This window comes from Pollicipes pollicipes, unplaced genomic scaffold (genome assembly GCF_011947565.3).
Source record: "Pollicipes pollicipes isolate AB1234 unplaced genomic scaffold, Ppol_2.1 Scaffold_7261;HRSCAF=8764_pilon_pilon_pilon, whole genome shotgun sequence".
NCBI lineage: Eukaryota > Metazoa > Arthropoda > Thecostraca > Pollicipedomorpha > Pollicipedidae > Pollicipes > Pollicipes pollicipes.
The window spans coordinates 48,790,910-48,808,662 of record NW_023597054.1 but is presented as its reverse complement, the minus strand read 5'-3'; the positions used below and the strand labels follow the sequence as shown (position 1 = coordinate 48,808,662).

Below are 17,753 nucleotides of genomic sequence, written 5' to 3'. Positions count from 1 at the left end.
CGAACTACAGATACTGGCTACATCTCTCCGCCTCGATAGAAGAACGATAGTCTCGGCCGCTCCTGCTGTTCCCTCTATACGAAAAACACGTAATATATTTGATACATTCAGGCGTTCTTCTGCACACCATTTGGTGTCCAACTATCCGATAAAATCAGACCAGACGTCACAGCGCCCCTATCTGGCGTCACCACTGACGTCACAGTGCCTCACACACTATCCGGTGTCCGACTATATGATAAAGTCTGACCAGACGCGTCACCACTGACGTCACGAAGTCCTCCCGCACACACACTTTCCGGTGTCGAACGATAAAACTGACAAGTGAATGACCACTTGTATTGAGTTTGGTGCTGCTGCCTACTCCTGAGCAGGTTTCTAGTCGTCTCTGGCATCATTCGCCTCGCCACCAGACCACCACTGCCAAACATGCCCCAAGCTTTGCTGAACACAAGGGAGGGCGTGGGCTACGCGTGCAGCTGGGAATCGGCAGTTCACAGGATTAGATTGATGCTTTGTAGACTGACACTTCGGTGATTGGTGAATCTGGGCAATTTCAATGACAACGCTAGTGAATTTGCAATGATTTATGGCTTTGGCAAGTGGGAGCGAAACATTGCGAACACACAGCCATTTTGGGTGGATACTGGTCGTAATAAGCATACCTACACATGTCACTTGCGCAGCCTCGGCTTACATTACAGCGTTCTGTTAAGATACATTTCGGGAACGGTGACGGACAGACAAGAAGCTGGGTTGGGGTGGGGTAATATTTAGGTACCGAAATCAAGGCCTTCTGATAGTGCGCACGTCGGCTGCTGCGCCCAGAAAGGCTCAACTCCAGGCTGGACGGACTGGACGGTCCATCGCTTTCTCTTTCACTCACTCTCTCTCTCTCTCTCTTCTGGAAAACGGGACGACCGCACCGGCCAATGAACCCTGTTTCCCCATAGCTCTGGCACTCGCTAGGCGTGCGGCCTCGCTTGCTAGTCGTCCAAACGAACTCCTCGAGTCGCACAGCGATCGTAAAATCAAGCATGTATTGCGTACATGTCTTAAGTACAAAGCGATCTCTGTCAGTATCCAAACACAGACTGCAATCACTCCCGATCACAAAATCAAGCTCTGCCCCGAATTTGCAGCGGCCGGGCGCGATCTCTCAGCGCCCAGTCCGTTGTCCGGGGCCACCTCCCGACGGAGCGCGGTGCGGTACGACGCTGCGGTCCGGGGTCTGTCTGCCGGGCCGGCCGGCGCGGACTGCGGTGCAGCGGCCGGGGCCGATAACCGCGGCGGCCGGCGGGTGATGACGCGCCACGGGGTGCCTCTCTGGTGACTGCATGCGGCTGCACAGGCGAGTTGGGCACGGAGTCAGACACCGCTGGCCGGCCACACCCCCGCGAGTGGAGCGAACGGGCAGCCAGGAAGCCGACCCGTCCCACGCCCGCCGGCCCCAGCCTGGATGCCATTTGAGCTTATTACGTTGTACGATTCCCTCGAATCGCCGCAGGAAGAGCGGTGCGCAGCCGGAAGCATGGTCTGCAGGCTCGCCAATCGCGGCGTCCGGCCGACGGTCGCGCGACGCTACACTGCCATTGAGCATTTATAGCGGCCCGCGGCCGGACGCCACTAAACACTACACAAAACACGAGACGCGATCATGTACAATTATCACGCGGGCGGCGGTCGGGCCGCAAAAGTATCATCCAAAACTGTTACCTCAATCGTTGTGGTCCCATGGACATATATCCGCAAGACTAGTGTGGATAACACGCGATGTTATCTCCCACATGGCCATCGACACGTCCGGTAGGGCCGCGCCGGGTCGTCGGCGGCGCGGGTCGACAGGGCCGTCCTGCCCCGACCCGCGGCCGCCTGGCGCCGCCGCGTCGCGTGCGCCCGGCTCTGACCGGACGCGGCGTCGGTACGCTCACGTGTTCACGCCCTTTGCGGCCGCTCACGGAGCGTCACCAGTCTTAAAGCGTCGTCAGCCGCGCCCGGCAATGTCTGAACACGAGCGCGAGCGCGAACGCACACACAACCACGGGGCTAATGAAAGGCGGTAACATGACGGTGGGTACAGGAGGCCGGCGGCGGCGCGCCGGCCCGGCCCGTCTCGTGCAGATCTCTGCCACTGCCTGCCTGTCGGCCGCGCGGGCCGCGACGGCCGCTAGATCTGCTTCTTCTTGATCTTCTGCGCGGCGGTGATGTTCTTCTTGAGCGTTGAGATGTCACCGGCGATGGTGAGGAACGAGTGAGCGAGCAGGTCCTCGGCCGAGGCGCGGTTGTCCACCTCCACCTCCAGACAGGCGTCCAGGAAGCTCTGCCGGCGACAGGGACATCCCGTGTCGGCATGCGCGGCCGGCGGGCAGGCGCGGACGCAGCGACGCTGACAAGTCGAGCGGTCACCGCCGGAACTGTGCCAGCTGTCGCCGGTATTATGAGCTGCCCCCGTGAGTTGACACGCGGTGGCAAGTGAACGCGGACGCTCGGTGTTGCCACATGCCATCAGAAATGGTGGACCAGAATAAGATTCGAGCTTATGACCAAAACAGCTTTCTGAAGGAAGAGCAGCACATTCCAGCAGACTACCAGTGGTCGCTAAGATTCAAACACACCAGCGCACCGCGTCACCAGCCGACACCGACAGCCCAATCGGAGGAGCGCTCCCGGCGCGCCCCTGACGACTCCGCGACGCCCTGGCCGTGACTCAGCTGCGCACGCGCACGCCTGGCTGGCCAGGCCGCCGGTCGGCACACGTGACGGCGTGAGTCACGGCGTCGCCAGCCGCACGTGCCGCCAGCCCCTCGTTACGCCATCTGAGTCCGGCGACGTCTCCGGCTCGGCCGCAGACCGTGACTCGCCACACGGCTATACAGGGACGGAGGGCAGACGCGACCGCCCGCTGCCACTCTCTGGTGACGCAGTGGCCGTGCGTTTCGTCCCGCCCCCATGCGCGCGACTCAACCCCAAAAGGCGGACAACGGTGCCACATGCGTTGTCGTGCTCTCCGAAAAGAGTGGCGGACTGAACAGGTCCGAACGTATGGTACCACCGCGGTTTATTCCGATGAACCACGATGTGCTAGTAGCGTACTTCGCCCCCAATTACCACATATAACCTAGGACTATTGGGCTGTTGATATCACGGGCGTACAAGCAAGCGTCAGCCGCTGTAATCTCGGCCAGACGACAGAGCGATGTAATTCCGCTGGCAGGGTGTCAAACGGAGATGTGATGAAACGCCCGGGGAATATCTCGTATGGTGATGAGACTTGACTCAGGTAAAACGACACGCAATGTTCTTGCGGCGACATATCATAACCCAAGAACCACGAAGGTACGAAGACCCAAAATCGACGTGAAACATACGTTGACACGACTCGCAGTGACCTAGCCTAACCCTGCACGATGACTCAGCTGTAGCGGCTTGGCTTCTGAGGCACGTCGGCTATCCACGTGCTATTTGTGCCCAACCCACATCCTTCCCGGTCACACTTCCCTGATTCGAGCTGCACCAGCACGCCGGCTCCACACGTGACCCGCCTTGCGACAACACATGTTAAGCTAATGATTTTTCGTTAGTTAAGACAATATTTGATGTACGTAATTTTCATTCCCACTAGCATTCCCATCAGGACCAGCAAAAGCCTCCTGCAGCAGGACGCGATCCCCAGACCTCCGGCCTCGGAGCCGGGCGCGCCTCTCACCTTGAAGAGGTCGGACACGGTGTACTCGGCGGAGATCTCCGGCTTGCCGTGCGTGGCGATCAGGTAGAGCGCCCTGAGCGGCGCCTCGTTCAGGTAGGGCGGCTCGCCCGTGATCATCTCGATGGCCATGATGCCCAGCGACCACACGTCCACCTTCTTGCCGTACTTCTTCCGCGTCACCACCTGTCGACCGGCGGCGGGGAACGTCAGCGAACGGCTCCCGGGGCCGAGCGCCGCTCCGCGGACCCGAGACGGCTCCGGGCTGACGGTCGACAGACGGCTCTTGGTCAGGGGCTGCGGGACTAAGCCCGCACAATGACAGAGAAACAGCTCCGCCTTCATCGTAGGCTCTATGGGCCGGATCTCCAACACTCTGTAGTTCTTATCGTAGGTGCGAGACAACAATACCGGTTCGAAAGCACCTCACAAGTCACTACAGATGATCCCAACAATTTTGCAACAAAAAAGCCAGCAGAAGGCCCTGCGGGTTTTCACGCCGCGTCTGATCTGGAGTCGCGTCCGTGCGCGGCCGGTGGGTCCCCGTCTACGGCCTCACCTCGGGCGCCATCCAGTACGGCGTGCCGACCATGGTCTGCCGCTTCTCGTCGCCTTGAATGTTGGCGCAGAAGCCGAAGTCCGTGATCTTCACCGACCCGTCCTTACCCAGCAGGATGTTGTCCGACTTGATGTCGCGGTGCACAATGCCCTGCACGGTCGGGGCGCAATGTCAGCTCGCACCTACCACGGGCGGATGGTGGAGACTCAAGACGCACCCCCCCCCCCCCCCATTCGGGGTCCTGTGACCAAGATATACTGGATGCATAGTTTCCGTCACATGAGGTACACAGACAGCGCCTGTTTGGCATATAATGCCAACATCAAGTAAGGGATAATTTTCCGAAGGAGCTGTTTGCATTGCTCACCAAGGAATGCAAGAACTGGAGGCCTTGCAACACTTCCTTGACGACGGCGGCAATTTGCGACTCTTTCAAGACCGTTTCCATGACGACGTCGGTGAGAGGTCCGCCCTCCAACAGCTCCATCACAACCTGAGGAACACGGTCGATGCTCATACAATACACCGAAACATAAGATCCAGGTACTTCCCGGCGCGGCGACCACTCAAAACGATTAGATCGGCTCGGCTTTTTGTCGTGGCAATCACACCAGCGCGCAAACTACACAGTCGTTGCGCGAGCTTGGCACATCTACCATAAGTTGGTTGGCATACTTGCCTGACATTAGTTTCTACCGCGTGTTCACTTACCGCTACAATCGACACCCAGTGAGCGTCTTGCAAGCGGCCATCCCCGCCACGCGGCACCCGGTGGCTCTGCCCCGCGGCTCTGCCGCGGCCCATGCGCGGCCAGGCGCACGCGCGGATCTGACCTGACGGCCGCAGCCCGCCCCGCCCACCGCGACACTCACATAGAGGTGCTCGCCGACCAGGTGCGCGTCTAGGAAGTTGACCAGGTTGGGGTGATGCACGTCGCGCATGACCTGGATCTCGGTCAGGATGAGGTCGCGACGCGGCTGCTTGGTCAGGTCGATGTCCTTGATGGCCACGCGCTGGCCGCTGGACCGCTCCGTCGCCAGGTTGACGATGCCGGACGCGCTGTTGGTGGCGGGACGAGCCGTCATGCGCGGCCAGACGCAGACGCGGATCTGACCTGACAGCCGCAGCCAATGGAGCTACCAGTACCACAGCCTGGTACAGACCGCCCACGGCGGCAGCCACTGCGCCGGAAGCCAGCACGACCGCAGCTTCTGACACTGAACGGCGCCTCTGCCGCCGGTAACATCGGTACGGCTGGGGTAGACACGTCACCGACCGTGCCGCGGGCTATCCTCAGTACGCGTTAGTGGCTCGCCTCGACCACCATACCAGTCTGTCTGTCCCACCACAATCCTGCACTACCACGATAACACTGTACCCAGCCCTTACATCCTCTACTGTCCACCCCCCCCCCCCCCCCCCCCCCCCCCCCCCCACCCTGTCCGCAACACATCCCATCGGCACCACCAGCCGTGACCATGCACGGACGGCGCCAGCACCACCACCTGTGACTCCGCACGGACGGTGCCAGCAACACCAGCCGCGACACTCCACCGACGGCGCTGCAGCCGCTCTCACCCGGCCCCCAGCTCCTTGTCGAAGGCGAAGCGTTCCCGTGGGTCGCCGGGCGCACAGATGGCGCGCAGCTCCTCGTTCACCATGGCGTTGGTCATCTTGGGCTTCTCCACCTGGCGTTTGCGCATGAGCGGGCTGGGCGCGGCGCCATTGCCCTCTCGGCCGCCCACCTTGGCCGGGATCGGTGGCGGCACGTCTTCGGTGGTTGCCTCCGGGTGTTCGACGGCCGGCGGCGGCGGCTCTGGCGTCTACGCACGTCGCAGTGGCGGGTCAGAGGTCACGCCGTCGCACGGGGCAGACTGGGACGGGCCATCGCATGGGGCGGACTGGGACGGGATATCGCATGGGGCAGACTGGGACGGGCCATCGCATGGGGAGGACTGGGACGGGATATCGCACGAGGCGGACTGGGACGGGCCAGCACACGGGGCGGACTGGGACGGGATATCGCACGGGGCGGACTGGGACGGGATATCGCACGGGGCGGACTGGGACGGGATATCGCACGAGGCGGACTGGGACGGGATATCGCACGAGGCGGACTGGGACGGGCCATCACACGGGGCGGACTGGGACGGGATATCGCATGGGGCGGACTGGGACGGGCCATCACATGGGGCGGACTGGGACGGGCCGTCGCATGGGGCGGACTGGGACGGGATATCGCATGGGGCGGACAGGGACGGGCCATCACATGGGGCGGACTGAGACGGACAGCAGGAGCCAGTGAGTAAGGGGATACAAAAGCGGGTGAGGGCTCGGTCTCTTGGGCCCACGCACGAGACGGGAGAAAGGCCGGGGCCGGTCGCTGCGAGCACGACGAATGAGATGGGACAGACGCCAGGTCAGGATTTCTGGAAGCGTGATACACAAGACGGGACAGAGGCCAGCGCGGTGGCTCAGCCAGGAAAACAGCCACGAAAAGCTGAGAACATTGTGGGCTGTTCAGCGGAGGCTGGGACTCGACGACCCAGAGCGCGACGCCAACACACATCCGGCTCGGAAACAGCAGCAGTCGCGTGCCTGTAAGGCCACACATGAGCCTCCACTAATGGGCCAGAGGTCGGAACACACATCTGACGCGAACAGCTGTCCGGCCCCGGCCGCGGCTGAGGGCCGGCCCGGGTCGGATCAGGCCGTAGTTTGGCATGGGCCGATTCTCGTCATCATGGCGCCTCACATCAGCTTCCTTCTGCGCCTGCTCATGGAGCCCTTTCGGCACCTCCGAAGGCACTGGTGCGGGCGGCTTCAGTGTGATCTTGGAGTCTGAAATGGGACAATAAACATGTGGAACCACTTCTAAACGACGCTTTTCATTTTACTCATGAACAGTTCTGACCGACGACACCATTACCAGAACTATAACTACCTCCAAAAGTAAGAGCCCTTGACACATGAGCTATAATGCACTAAACAGCAATAAACCACTTCAACCTGTGTGGTAGATGTTGGCGCCAGTTTTCCGTTCTGGCGGGTAGTCGGTCCGACTGGCGCGCGCGGCCGAGTCGGCTGGCTCCGGGTCGGCCCAGGTGAGCTGACCGAGGTCAGGAGTGCAGCTCCACAGGGATGGTGTGAGGACGGGCAGGAGCGGCTGGCTCCAGGCCGGCCCAGGTGAGCTGACCAAGGTCAGGCGTGCAGCCCCACAGGGGTGGCTTGAAGACGGGCAGGGTCGGCTGGCCCCGGGCCGGCCCAGGTGAGCTGACCGAGGTCAGGAGTACAGCCCCGCAGGGGTGGGGTGAGGACGGGCAGGATCGGCTGGCTTTGCACCGGCCCAGGTGAGCTGACCGAGGTCAGGCGTGCAGCCCCACAGGGGTGGAGTGAGAACGGGCAGGAGCGGCTGGCTCCGAGCCGGCCCAGGTGAGCTGACCGAGGTAAGGCGTGCAGCCCCACAGGGGTGGGGTGAGGACGGGCAGGATCGGCTGGCTTTGCACCGGCCCAGGAGCTGACCGAGGTCGGGAGTGCAGCCCCACAGGGGTGGAGTGAGGACGGGCAGGGGCGGTGGCGGTGTGTGTGCTGTGGTGTCCGCAGGTGCCGTCCAGCAGACGGAAATGATGCACTTGGCTCGTTGTGCAGTTGACCAATGCAGGGCATTCATATATACAGACATCATATGCACAGGCCGCAATGTTTACAATCTGTTTTGTCCACAAATCATAAGGCAACTAAAGTAATTACAAAAGATCACATCATAACTTGAACATTCTCATGCAAAACATGATCCAAGTCCGGGTGGACATACCAAGGATGTGGTTTGATTTCTTCCATCTCTTCGTCAATTGCATCTTGTGTAATAAATGGCTTAAAAGGTGCATTTTGCGTTGGTTTCTTTAAAGAGTAGTTGAAGAGCTTGAGGGCATTGATGGCAGCATCAGGATTCTGCTGCTGTTCATCCTTGCTGCGAAAGACAGAAAGGTGCCTTTGATAATCATGTGCTGGAAGGGCCTGTTACATTTGTGACATATTTCGATGCACATTCTAATAGTTCAATGATAAATGAATGACGACGTATTCTAATCATGAAATTACAAGACACGAATACCGTAAAGTGACACTGAAACCCTACGCGCAAAAAAACAATAAAAGCAAATGAATGTACACCGATGTTAAGATTGTACATCACAGCATATGTAACCAAAGCATGACACTCATCACCTTATACTCACAAGGACAAAAGAGCCTTGCTTTTAGGCAGTAACCAGCCAGTGTCGATATGAGTCCTACATGCAACACCGTGAGAGACACAAATCTGACCCATTTTACCCCACGTGGCGCCGGAAGCGGCCGTCTCGCTGCGCGTCTGACCTGAGGAACTTGTCGATGAAGCGCTGCCAAGATTCGGGCAGGCCTTCCAGCACGCCATCCTCATTCTTGCCCACGTGGATGGTGTGCGTGACATTGGTGGGTGGGCCAATGTCTGAAGGACGGTCGACGTCCTTGGGCCGCCGATTCACCAGGCTCTTGCCCAGCAGGTTCTTGAACACCTGCGGCATGCTGGAAGACTGCGGGCAGGGCGAATCATCGGTCAAGATGTGGTGGTGGCATAACCAAATGAATGCATGTCCGACTGCGCAAGTTGCCTGCATGGGGACATGGACATAATGCAACCCGCAAACATCTACAAGTATATTGTGGGAATGTATTGCTTCGCTCAAGACATTGCTTTAACACACACCCAGGTGGCCAGTTGGATACCCTTCCCTCAAGTGGGAGGTTAATTCTGCCCCTGAAATCTCAGAAACCAAGAAAGCTAGAGACACCAAATTCATGGGGTGTGTTGGCCTGTACTTGGCCCTAGGTTAAAGTTCGAGAGTTCTAGGTCATCATCTTCAGGTCAAATAACAACAAGCGTGGTCCAATTCCAGGTTGGTCTCCAAAGTGTCCCCAGAACCTAGATACCTGTCATGAGCAAAGGGTCACATGCTCAGGGTCAGTGACCTTGTTTTATCTTATGAAGCTCATGTTAGCCAAAATCATGCACAACTGCTATGTGTTTTGCATTTCAATTGGTGACAAAGATTATGCCAGCGAGTATGTAACTAAAAACAGAATGATCAGTTAGGTCATTTTGGGTCAGTGACCTATTATGACCTTAAATATGTCCACAGAAGATGTGTAATGTGGTTCCTGTCTTTGATAAATTTGAAATGAGCAACAGAATCCACCCCATACATTAAGCCCTAGATTAAAAAACATGTTAGTTTTGACCTTCCTCTGACCTTCATACCTGTCCCTAGGTCAATGGAATTTGTTCCTTAAATTCTTGTGTTGCCTAAAAAAGCATTTCAGAGAAAAACAGTTTCCTCTAACATAATGCAGCCTGTTGTTGCATCAGATTGAATGATTCCCAAGAAATTGACTTTGCTGAGCCCATGGCCTGACTTTGACCTGCCCTAGGTCAGCGACCTTACAAGGAACATCTCAATTTTTGACATCAAACAATCTGCTGTTAAACTGTCTACAGCTATGCAAAATTTGACGCGGCTATGTTGTGCCATTCGGAAACCATTCTGGGAAAACCTTAAGGGGGGGGGGGGGTAAATTGACCCCAAGTGTGTAGTAATGGCATCACTAGATTGTCACACAATACTGATGCATTACCTGTTGCCAGTGTTCACTCACATATCACTGGGGCCAAGATATACACCAATTGGTAATCTGCACACCACATGCCTGTCATTTACTATCATTCCATGGAAGCCTTATCCTTAGGCATTTGATTGTACAAAAATGTGCCCAAGAAGATTGCCTTTGATGTAGGTAGCATTCATCAGATGTCACAAACAGCAAACATATTTTCTTTACAACATTGGAAGTATTGGCATGGCATTGATGCTACAAACTACTGACATATTTTGTTCACATGACATTTACAAGCATTGGCATGGCATAGGCAGCATTCACCAGATGTCTTTAATTGTAGAGAAGCTTTGTTCACATGACATTTGCAAGGAGAAGAAATAAGATAACACTGACAAAAATACATTGTCAGGCAGCCTATGAACTCTTACTAGTGTGGCATCTAGCTCTTCCTTTTCCCCAATGGTAGATGGTACGGCTAGTAGATCCTTTAGTAGACTGAGGATAGTTAGGTAATGTCCATAACATGAATTTTGGAAGGCTTTAGAGTACTGTTTCCATGTATGACTGAATGCTGTAAGCAAGTATATGGCTTATCATTTTAAAAAATAAAAAGTTCAATACTTGCTGATATCAGCAAGAACATGTCACAAACTGGCAGGTGAACTTGAAACCCTTGAATTCTGCTGAGAGGAACCAGAAGGCCTCAGCTTTGGAAATGCAATGAGGATAAACCTTTAAGTGCCATAACCAATAGTCACTTATGACAAAATGTGCATGCATCCCTCCAAGGATTATTGTTTCTTGGCACCAGAAAGCACAGTGCAGTTGTAAACAAAGATGATTGATACAATTGTTCAATGGAGAATAAACAATATACAATCCAGGATGTATTGGGCCTGTTCCCATCCTTCTAAACTCCTGAAATGTTCTGAAAGCTCCTCCAGACTAATTTGAACATTTTTGTGATTCCTCCAGCCCTCTACAAGCTCCTCAAAGCTCATCTGAAACTTTTCCAACCTCTTCCAAAATGAAAGCTTCTTTTTGGGAGTCTTTCAAAGGAGGCTGTGGTAAGCATCAATGGTGCAGGTAATTCACATCTTCATTTGCTATCACATGTCAAAAACAAAGGATGGGTGTGCAACTTGGTGCAGGCAGATAAAATCATGTTATTAATTCTTGTCTTATATTCCTAGGAATCTCATTATCACATGCATTTACCAATTTGAACATGTACTTTTCACTTAGCTCAACATTTGGTATTATTCATCATCTGCCTATCAGTGTGCCAAAACTGCTTGGTTAAATTATGCAGACAGCCCATTCATTCCCAAAATAGTTTCTGCAGTAGTATATTCTGTGTTTCTACAACCCCTCCAAACATTTCACCATTTTTTGATGAGCAACAGGAAAAGACTCATCGTGGGTGAACACTCCATTGTGAGCAAACATCCACATGTTCCAATCTGCTCTTAATACTAGCTTTTAGATGACATCCAGTGAGGACAGAAGCTGCAGAGAGAGAAATAAAAGTGCAGAAATACAGTAGTGATGCAAAAACTTTATTTTAATTTTAATAACTATTTGCGTGTGGCAAGTAAACCCTTAAAGAACTATTCCTCATATGTTAGCAAGAAATAATGTTACATTACCACCAAACATACTGACATTACTGAACAGCACATGTTCATAATGCCTGAACTCAATGTGAACAACAAAAAAAGAAAAACACACGAGTGTGGTAAGGCAGCGCTACATCACTTCATAAACGAACCCAGATGTGTATTCGCGAGCATGAAATCGCACTTACCTTCTGACGCAGCGTCCGATACTTTCAAACGTGTTCCCGACACTTCAGCCGTTAACAAGACGCTCAACCATTTACAAATTGTCAAAATGGTAGTTCTAGGGTCTCGCCAAAGTCAGTCAAATGCAGCACACCCGAGCGGCACACCCACACAGGGGAAATCAACGCCGAGCGTGCGCAAAATATCTAACCACAAAGCAGCAGGGTCAGACAAATGTGGCGCTACTGTTGCTTTCTTCGAGTAAAAGAGGCGATGAAATTTTCACTTACGCAACGTAGGTGAGATCACCCAAACTGTAAAAGCATTCAAGGTGACAAAGTACCGGTCTCCGTCACACATCATGTGCTTTCAAATCTTTGCATTTACAGCTGCATCATTTGTGCCAATGCATCGCAATTTTCCAGAATGCAGAACAGCCGGGGAATTTTTGGTATATCCTGCTGAAATCGGAATAATCTTATCTATCTGGGTTTACATTGTCTATGAGACTAACTAACCGATATTTATATTCACTGTCATAAAACGGCATGCCATCTGACGAGCACAACTACTGACGAGCACAACTACTGACGAGGCCTTTCCGAATTTTCCGCGCAGCGACCAGGACCCAGGCGATGCCGGGCTCATTTTCGGCAAGACCTCTGCGGGAGGCCCGACCTCCTGGACGGCTCGCACCCCACCCAAGAACATTTGCAAGAATAGCCCATCCAAAGTTAGAGACGCAGTACGTAATCCTTCCTCAGTGCTAGCCCACAGGATTATAGTCCTGCTGGGTGAGTCGTGGGGGCTGAGCGAGCGGTATCTTATATAAAAAGGGGTTTCCCCAACGGTTTAGAGCCGCTTCATGATATTGCTGAAATATCGATGAAAAGAATCACCTACCGGAAAACATTTTCTCACGGCAATGTCAGACACATTGCTTTCACTGTTACTTTCCTCGGGTGAACAGAAGTGTTTTTGAGCACTTTGTCGTTCCCAGAAAAATACGGCCGACACCAGAGACACAGAATGGTGGCGATATCATGTGATTACCTACGCTTGGTCGTATCTGACTGCCTCACAGGGGCGGATCTAGCCTGGAGTTGGGGGGGGGGGGGGGGGGGGCGGGCAACCGTTCGTCGCCAGCTGGCAGGTGTGGGATCCGAGTTCCAGTGCATGGTGCATCTCGCGAGTACCTAGTAGGGATACCATTCAAGCACCGAAATGCGTTTGAATCTTAAACAGAAATTAAAACAAAACAGGTAAAACAGTTAAAACAAACGGTAAGTAGACGAAACATTTATGAAGTTCTGAGAATGTTTTTGGGGGGCCAAAACATACTCTCAGAGTTTTTTTTTTTTGGGGGGGGTCATGGCCCCGTGCCCCCCCCCCCCCCCCCACCCCTCCCAGGATCCGCCTATGCTGTCTCAGCAGCCATGGGTCAAGACATTTTACCTTCAGTGTCCGTTTTTACGGGACGTTCGTACTCGTTTGACATACTTGATCGGTTGTGGCGAAAACTGCAGTGCTATGCTGGATTTCAAGCTATGTCGGATTAGTGGGCAACGAGCCGCCGCCGCCGCCGCCGCCGCAAAGCGGGCCACTCGTGCGTTTTGCACGCGTTTTTCCGCTTCCAGCTAGGAACTTCTACCCAGTAATCACAGCTTACTTAACAAAAAAGCAAACGACAACGCTGCTTGGGCGACGACCCCACTAACCACCTAAGGACGACAAAGCCACTGTTGGACCTTGGGCTAGCTAGGTCGCGAACGGCTTGGTGTAGAGGTCGTTCTGTGCCGCCCGCTCATTGGCCATACTTCGCGAGACAGCTGCATGTTTTGCGATGGCGGGCGACCTCAACGCCCTAAGTGCGGTGCACCTTGGACAGTTTTATTATGTGCTGTGCTCCTGTTAACATTTCAAGGAGGGATGATTGCGTCATTTTGGGCGACAGGCGTCATGCCTGACTCATCGTAACCTGCTGGGAAGCGGCTCTTCGTTGTTACACTCATACCAGTTTTTATTTCTAGGAGACAGTTTTCAGGTGTATTTACTGCTTGTAAGTTAAAACTTAGCACAGCCCTTAACAGCCGTTACGAGCGCAATATGGCCTTTGATCATCAAATCATAGGTGAAGCTTCGCCAAATGGTTGAGGGGAAGGTTGAGCAGCGAAAAATACCGAGCCTTGTCACAAAACACGTCAACAAATTCAGCGGCTGTCATCCACTTTCTGCCCGGCCCACTGCCCTGCCCGGGAAGGAGCGGTGGGACCCCCCCCCCCCCCCACACACACACCGAAGAAAGGAGTGCACCACGGGACGGGATGCTACATGACGAACATCGCATTCATTGACCATTATTCGCATTGCATTTCCGGTTCATCAGCACAGCACATCAGGCTCGGCATGAGATCGGCGTCGCACGGCTCACACCGTAGCTAAAGCCAATGTCTATACTACACAAAAGCCCAGGGCCACAGTTGTTATTTGGGCTTAAGGGCACTCAACAGCCGCCGCCACTTTGCGCCTAAACTATGGCTGTGCAGACTATGTCGTGTTGTATTGTATAATGTTGCTGTTGTCGGTTTCTGAAGCGTTCCACTACGTAGTTGTTGTGCATAACTATGCCATGTTATATTATATAATGTCGCTGTTGTAGGTTTCTGAAGCGTTCCAAAAAAGCACAGCTTACAAGATGACCGGTCGCGACACGCGCAGTGGAAGGGAAGTACGCTGGGGCGCTTTCAACCAGCGTCATGCGGCGCCAGATGGCGTCAAGGTGAGATGATCGTGAAGTCATTGTCGTCAAGAAATGCAATAACTGCTTCCACGTCGATGTTGAGGTCCTCGCCTGAGTGAAAGCGAGGAAGATTTGCGCTGCCTTTGACGGCCGAGGCGGCCATAGCGCCCCGTGGCAGTGTGGGCGCTGCACGAGGATGCGAGCGACGGGCGGCGCGTGACTACAGCGAGGACATTCCGGTGTCTGACCCGCTGATGGGAGAAAACAATGTATCCCCGCATCTGCGACCTACGTGGATGCGGCACACGCAGACTTCCTCTTTTCTACTGTCGCGATGAGATAACTGCCGCTCGTCTACCTTTGACGGCATCTGCCTGGAGCCAGAGAGCGGCGCTTGGGAAGAGTCTCCGGCTTTCTCCTATGCCGCAGTGTCCGCCTTCTCGTTCCCAGTAATGCCGGCTTGTCCAGGTACCCAACCGAAAACACGCTTCCCGATTTGTGCGAGGAACGCAATAAGGCGCATAATCTGGTTAGCTAAGACGCGTTCTGTTTTCAAAAAATGGACGGCTACATTACTACTTAAAGAGTCTGACAGAATAACCAACCACCCCACTCATTCCTTTTCCGCAGAGGCCAATGGTTCTCCGGAGGAGGAACGACCAAAAACCGAACAAAAAGGACAACGTTAAACATATCGTCCAGCTGTCGCACCACCGCCAGAAGCTCGCGCACGACATAGTTCGGTATGATAGTTTTTTAGTCACGCTAGTATACGCGTCCCATAAAACTTAGAACAGTGCTCAGCCGCACTAATCGACACATCCGTTCAAAGAACACCTTCATACAATGAGAGCCTAATTGATGTCAAAAAGCCAGAAGCGCAAGGCCTTACATACATGAAACACGCTGCTTACAGCTCACTGTCCGACTGTTGTCGGCGCCTTTACTTCAACGGAGTAGATTCCGGATCTTGGACATACCCCCCTCGAGCGGAATTGGATCCGACTGAGTTGTGCTGCGTCGCTAAGCACCAGAATCAACTGTAGCTGGCAGGCGGAGTCTCCTTCGCTGCAGTGCTGTCAAGCAAATATCTACATGCTACGCAAACGGTCCTGGCAAACGTGAACTAGCCTGAGACCAGGCAGCCTCACAGCCGTACACAGGGCAAGGCACCCGCACAGCGAGCCAGCTGGTGGCCGCGTACAGGGGAGCACGCCGATCTGTGGGGTAGATTCGGGCCACACAAGCAGCTCGGCTCGTCACCAATGTATTGACCTGTGTCGCCGTCAGCACCGAAGGTCGGCAGCCGCCACCGCGCCACGCACAAGCGGAGTCACAGCACGCTCGCACAGAGCATCGCGACTGAAACGCGCGCGCCACGCGCTCCGAGCTGTGGCCTGAGCCCGGGACCGGCAGTCGTCCCTGCGGCCCCCGACCAGGGCTGCCGCGCCATGCGATGGTCGGAGCCGGTCGGCCAACTTGGTCGGTTGGTCTGCGAACAGGATACATGCCGCTCAGGGGTCGCAACCTTCTAGCAGCGGGCTCACGTGAGGTAACCGGCGTCAGAGAGGGCAAGTAAACCTCATCACTTGGTTATGTTGTTGACTTAATCATCATGTTGGAATACGCGCGCCCGACTGGTCATCTCGCCCGCACTCAGCGATAGCTACGTTCAACGTATATTGGCGACAGGACACAAATACCGTGAACTCAGAAGCTTTTCGGAGATGCAGTTGCCGCGCATTCTGCGTGTACCCGCTCATGAAGCTCATGCGAAAAATGAAAACCGAAGTCACTCATGCGAGCCTAAAAAGAAAAAGTGACAAGGCTGCTCCCAATGCCCCCTTATCTGCTGTCGCATCAACTTCGGATGACAAGTAGCAGTCATCACTCATTTGAATCACTCGCACGACAAAGCCCCCAGAACAGCGTCTTTACCGAACGCGACTGCCCGCTGTCGCGGCGGGCGACTGCACTTCACACGTACCAGAGTCTAACAACGCAAGACGAGCCGCACCCGTCGGCCCACGTCATTCCAGGACGGATACGGACGGCCCGGATCGCTCGGCGGCGATCCGCTCGGTCCGCCCCGGGTCCCTCTCGCACTGGAAACAGGAGGCCACGGCTCGGTGCGCGTGTCTGGACAGGACTTCAGCCAGTGATCGGGATGAGCCTTCCTTGGGGATGGGGAGCGTGTGGCGCATTCACACGAAACAGCGCAATCGTGCTAACGTTTAGGAATAAAAACAAATGCGGGAACGAGCACTTCCCGGAATATCCAGTCATGACATGACGGTAATTGCGGGAAACTCGTGTCTACAGTCTTTGTTATTAGAAACTAACAAATCTAGAATGAAACACCGTCATGTATGACACGCTTAAATACGCAGCAATTTCAGTGAGGCGATATGAATACGCAACGCGAACTTGCCGAACACAGTAATGCCGACTCGATTGAAACGTTCAACGCGCGGCTACCGCACAGAAGTAAGATGCCACAGGGCAGATACGCCGAGCCGGCGTACCACTCCTGTCACATACCTTCACGGGGGGAGGCTTGTACATCAGCTCAGGCAGGACGGCTTCACCCGTCGCCCACGAGCACTGCCAATACATTAACACGAGTTAGAAAAAGGCTGCACAGTACCCACGACGGCACGACACAGCGATGACATCAGAGCTTGTTCTCTAATCACGGTACTCTCATTGGCCCGGACACAAGCAGGGATCATCACGTAGGGGGCATATCTAATTGGGGTTGTTATGCACTAACATCTGAGCCTGTGCCGAATGGTTTCTGGACTTGCTGATTGGAAATGAAACAAGAAATTTCGGCATGTGCGGTTAAGACTACATGCATTGCACATGCCTTGACCTTCCCACGCCATGACCAACAAAAACTAGCTTTAGTTTCACCTAATCCACGCTAACCAATGATTCCTTCCATAATCAAGATCAAAGCCGGCACATCCTTGCCTTCGAGTGGAATCGACCCAGAAACACACGCTTTCCTTGAGTTGGGATTACATACGTGTTTGAAATTATCTTGCAGGTGGGAGTGGGAGTCGACCCAAGCATATACAGGTAGATAACGCAATATATCCCTAGTCCGAGTGCACGAAACGGAACAAATAACACTGCATTGCCAAACAAAATCATGACCTATCATTCATGTTCAGCAAAATTACAAAAACCGATCAATTGCCGGGGCGTTGCAAGCGGAACCGACTCCACCAGAATCGATTCAGGAACTGGGCCATATTTCGGGTCTTAATCGAAGTCGACTAAAAGTTTGCAGGGCTGCATGGGGTC

The 17,753-nt window shown here is 54.2% G+C and overlaps 2 protein-coding genes across 2 annotated transcripts in view; both read right to left on the bottom strand.

Moving 5' to 3' along the window:
- Nucleotides 1-17,753, bottom strand: part of RpL4 (ribosomal protein L4) — a 66,380-nt gene that overhangs the window by 41,306 nt on the left and 7,321 nt on the right. The window lies entirely within an intron of this gene.
- Nucleotides 1,245-8,083, bottom strand: LOC119111989 (p21 (RAC1) activated kinase 3). Its single transcript, XM_037235908.1, has 8 exons — nucleotides 8,077-8,083; nucleotides 7,018-7,103; nucleotides 5,841-6,085; nucleotides 5,135-5,321; nucleotides 4,630-4,755; nucleotides 4,263-4,412; nucleotides 3,707-3,889; nucleotides 1,245-2,320 (listed from the first exon to the last, which is right to left on the bottom strand). The coding sequence occupies exons 3-8, from the start codon at nucleotides 5,963-5,965 to the stop codon at nucleotides 2,168-2,170; spliced, it is 924 nt and encodes a 307-aa protein (XP_037091803.1). The 5' UTR covers nucleotides 5,966-6,085; nucleotides 7,018-7,103; nucleotides 8,077-8,083; the 3' UTR covers nucleotides 1,245-2,167.

Excerpts from the sequence above, each read along its gene's own strand:
- LOC119111989 (XM_037235908.1), bottom strand. The coding sequence starts at position 5,965 with ATGCGCAAACGCCAGGTGGAGAAGCCCAAGATGACCAACGCCATGGTG. Across the intron at positions 4,756-5,134 it reads TGGTCGGCGAGCACCTCTAT|GTTGTGATGGAGCTGTTGGA; the intron begins GTGAGTGTCGCG and ends CGTGTTCCTCAG. Across the intron at positions 4,413-4,629 it reads TCCAGTTCTTGCATTCCTTG|GGCATTGTGCACCGCGACAT; the intron begins GTGAGCAATGCA and ends CCGACCGTGCAG.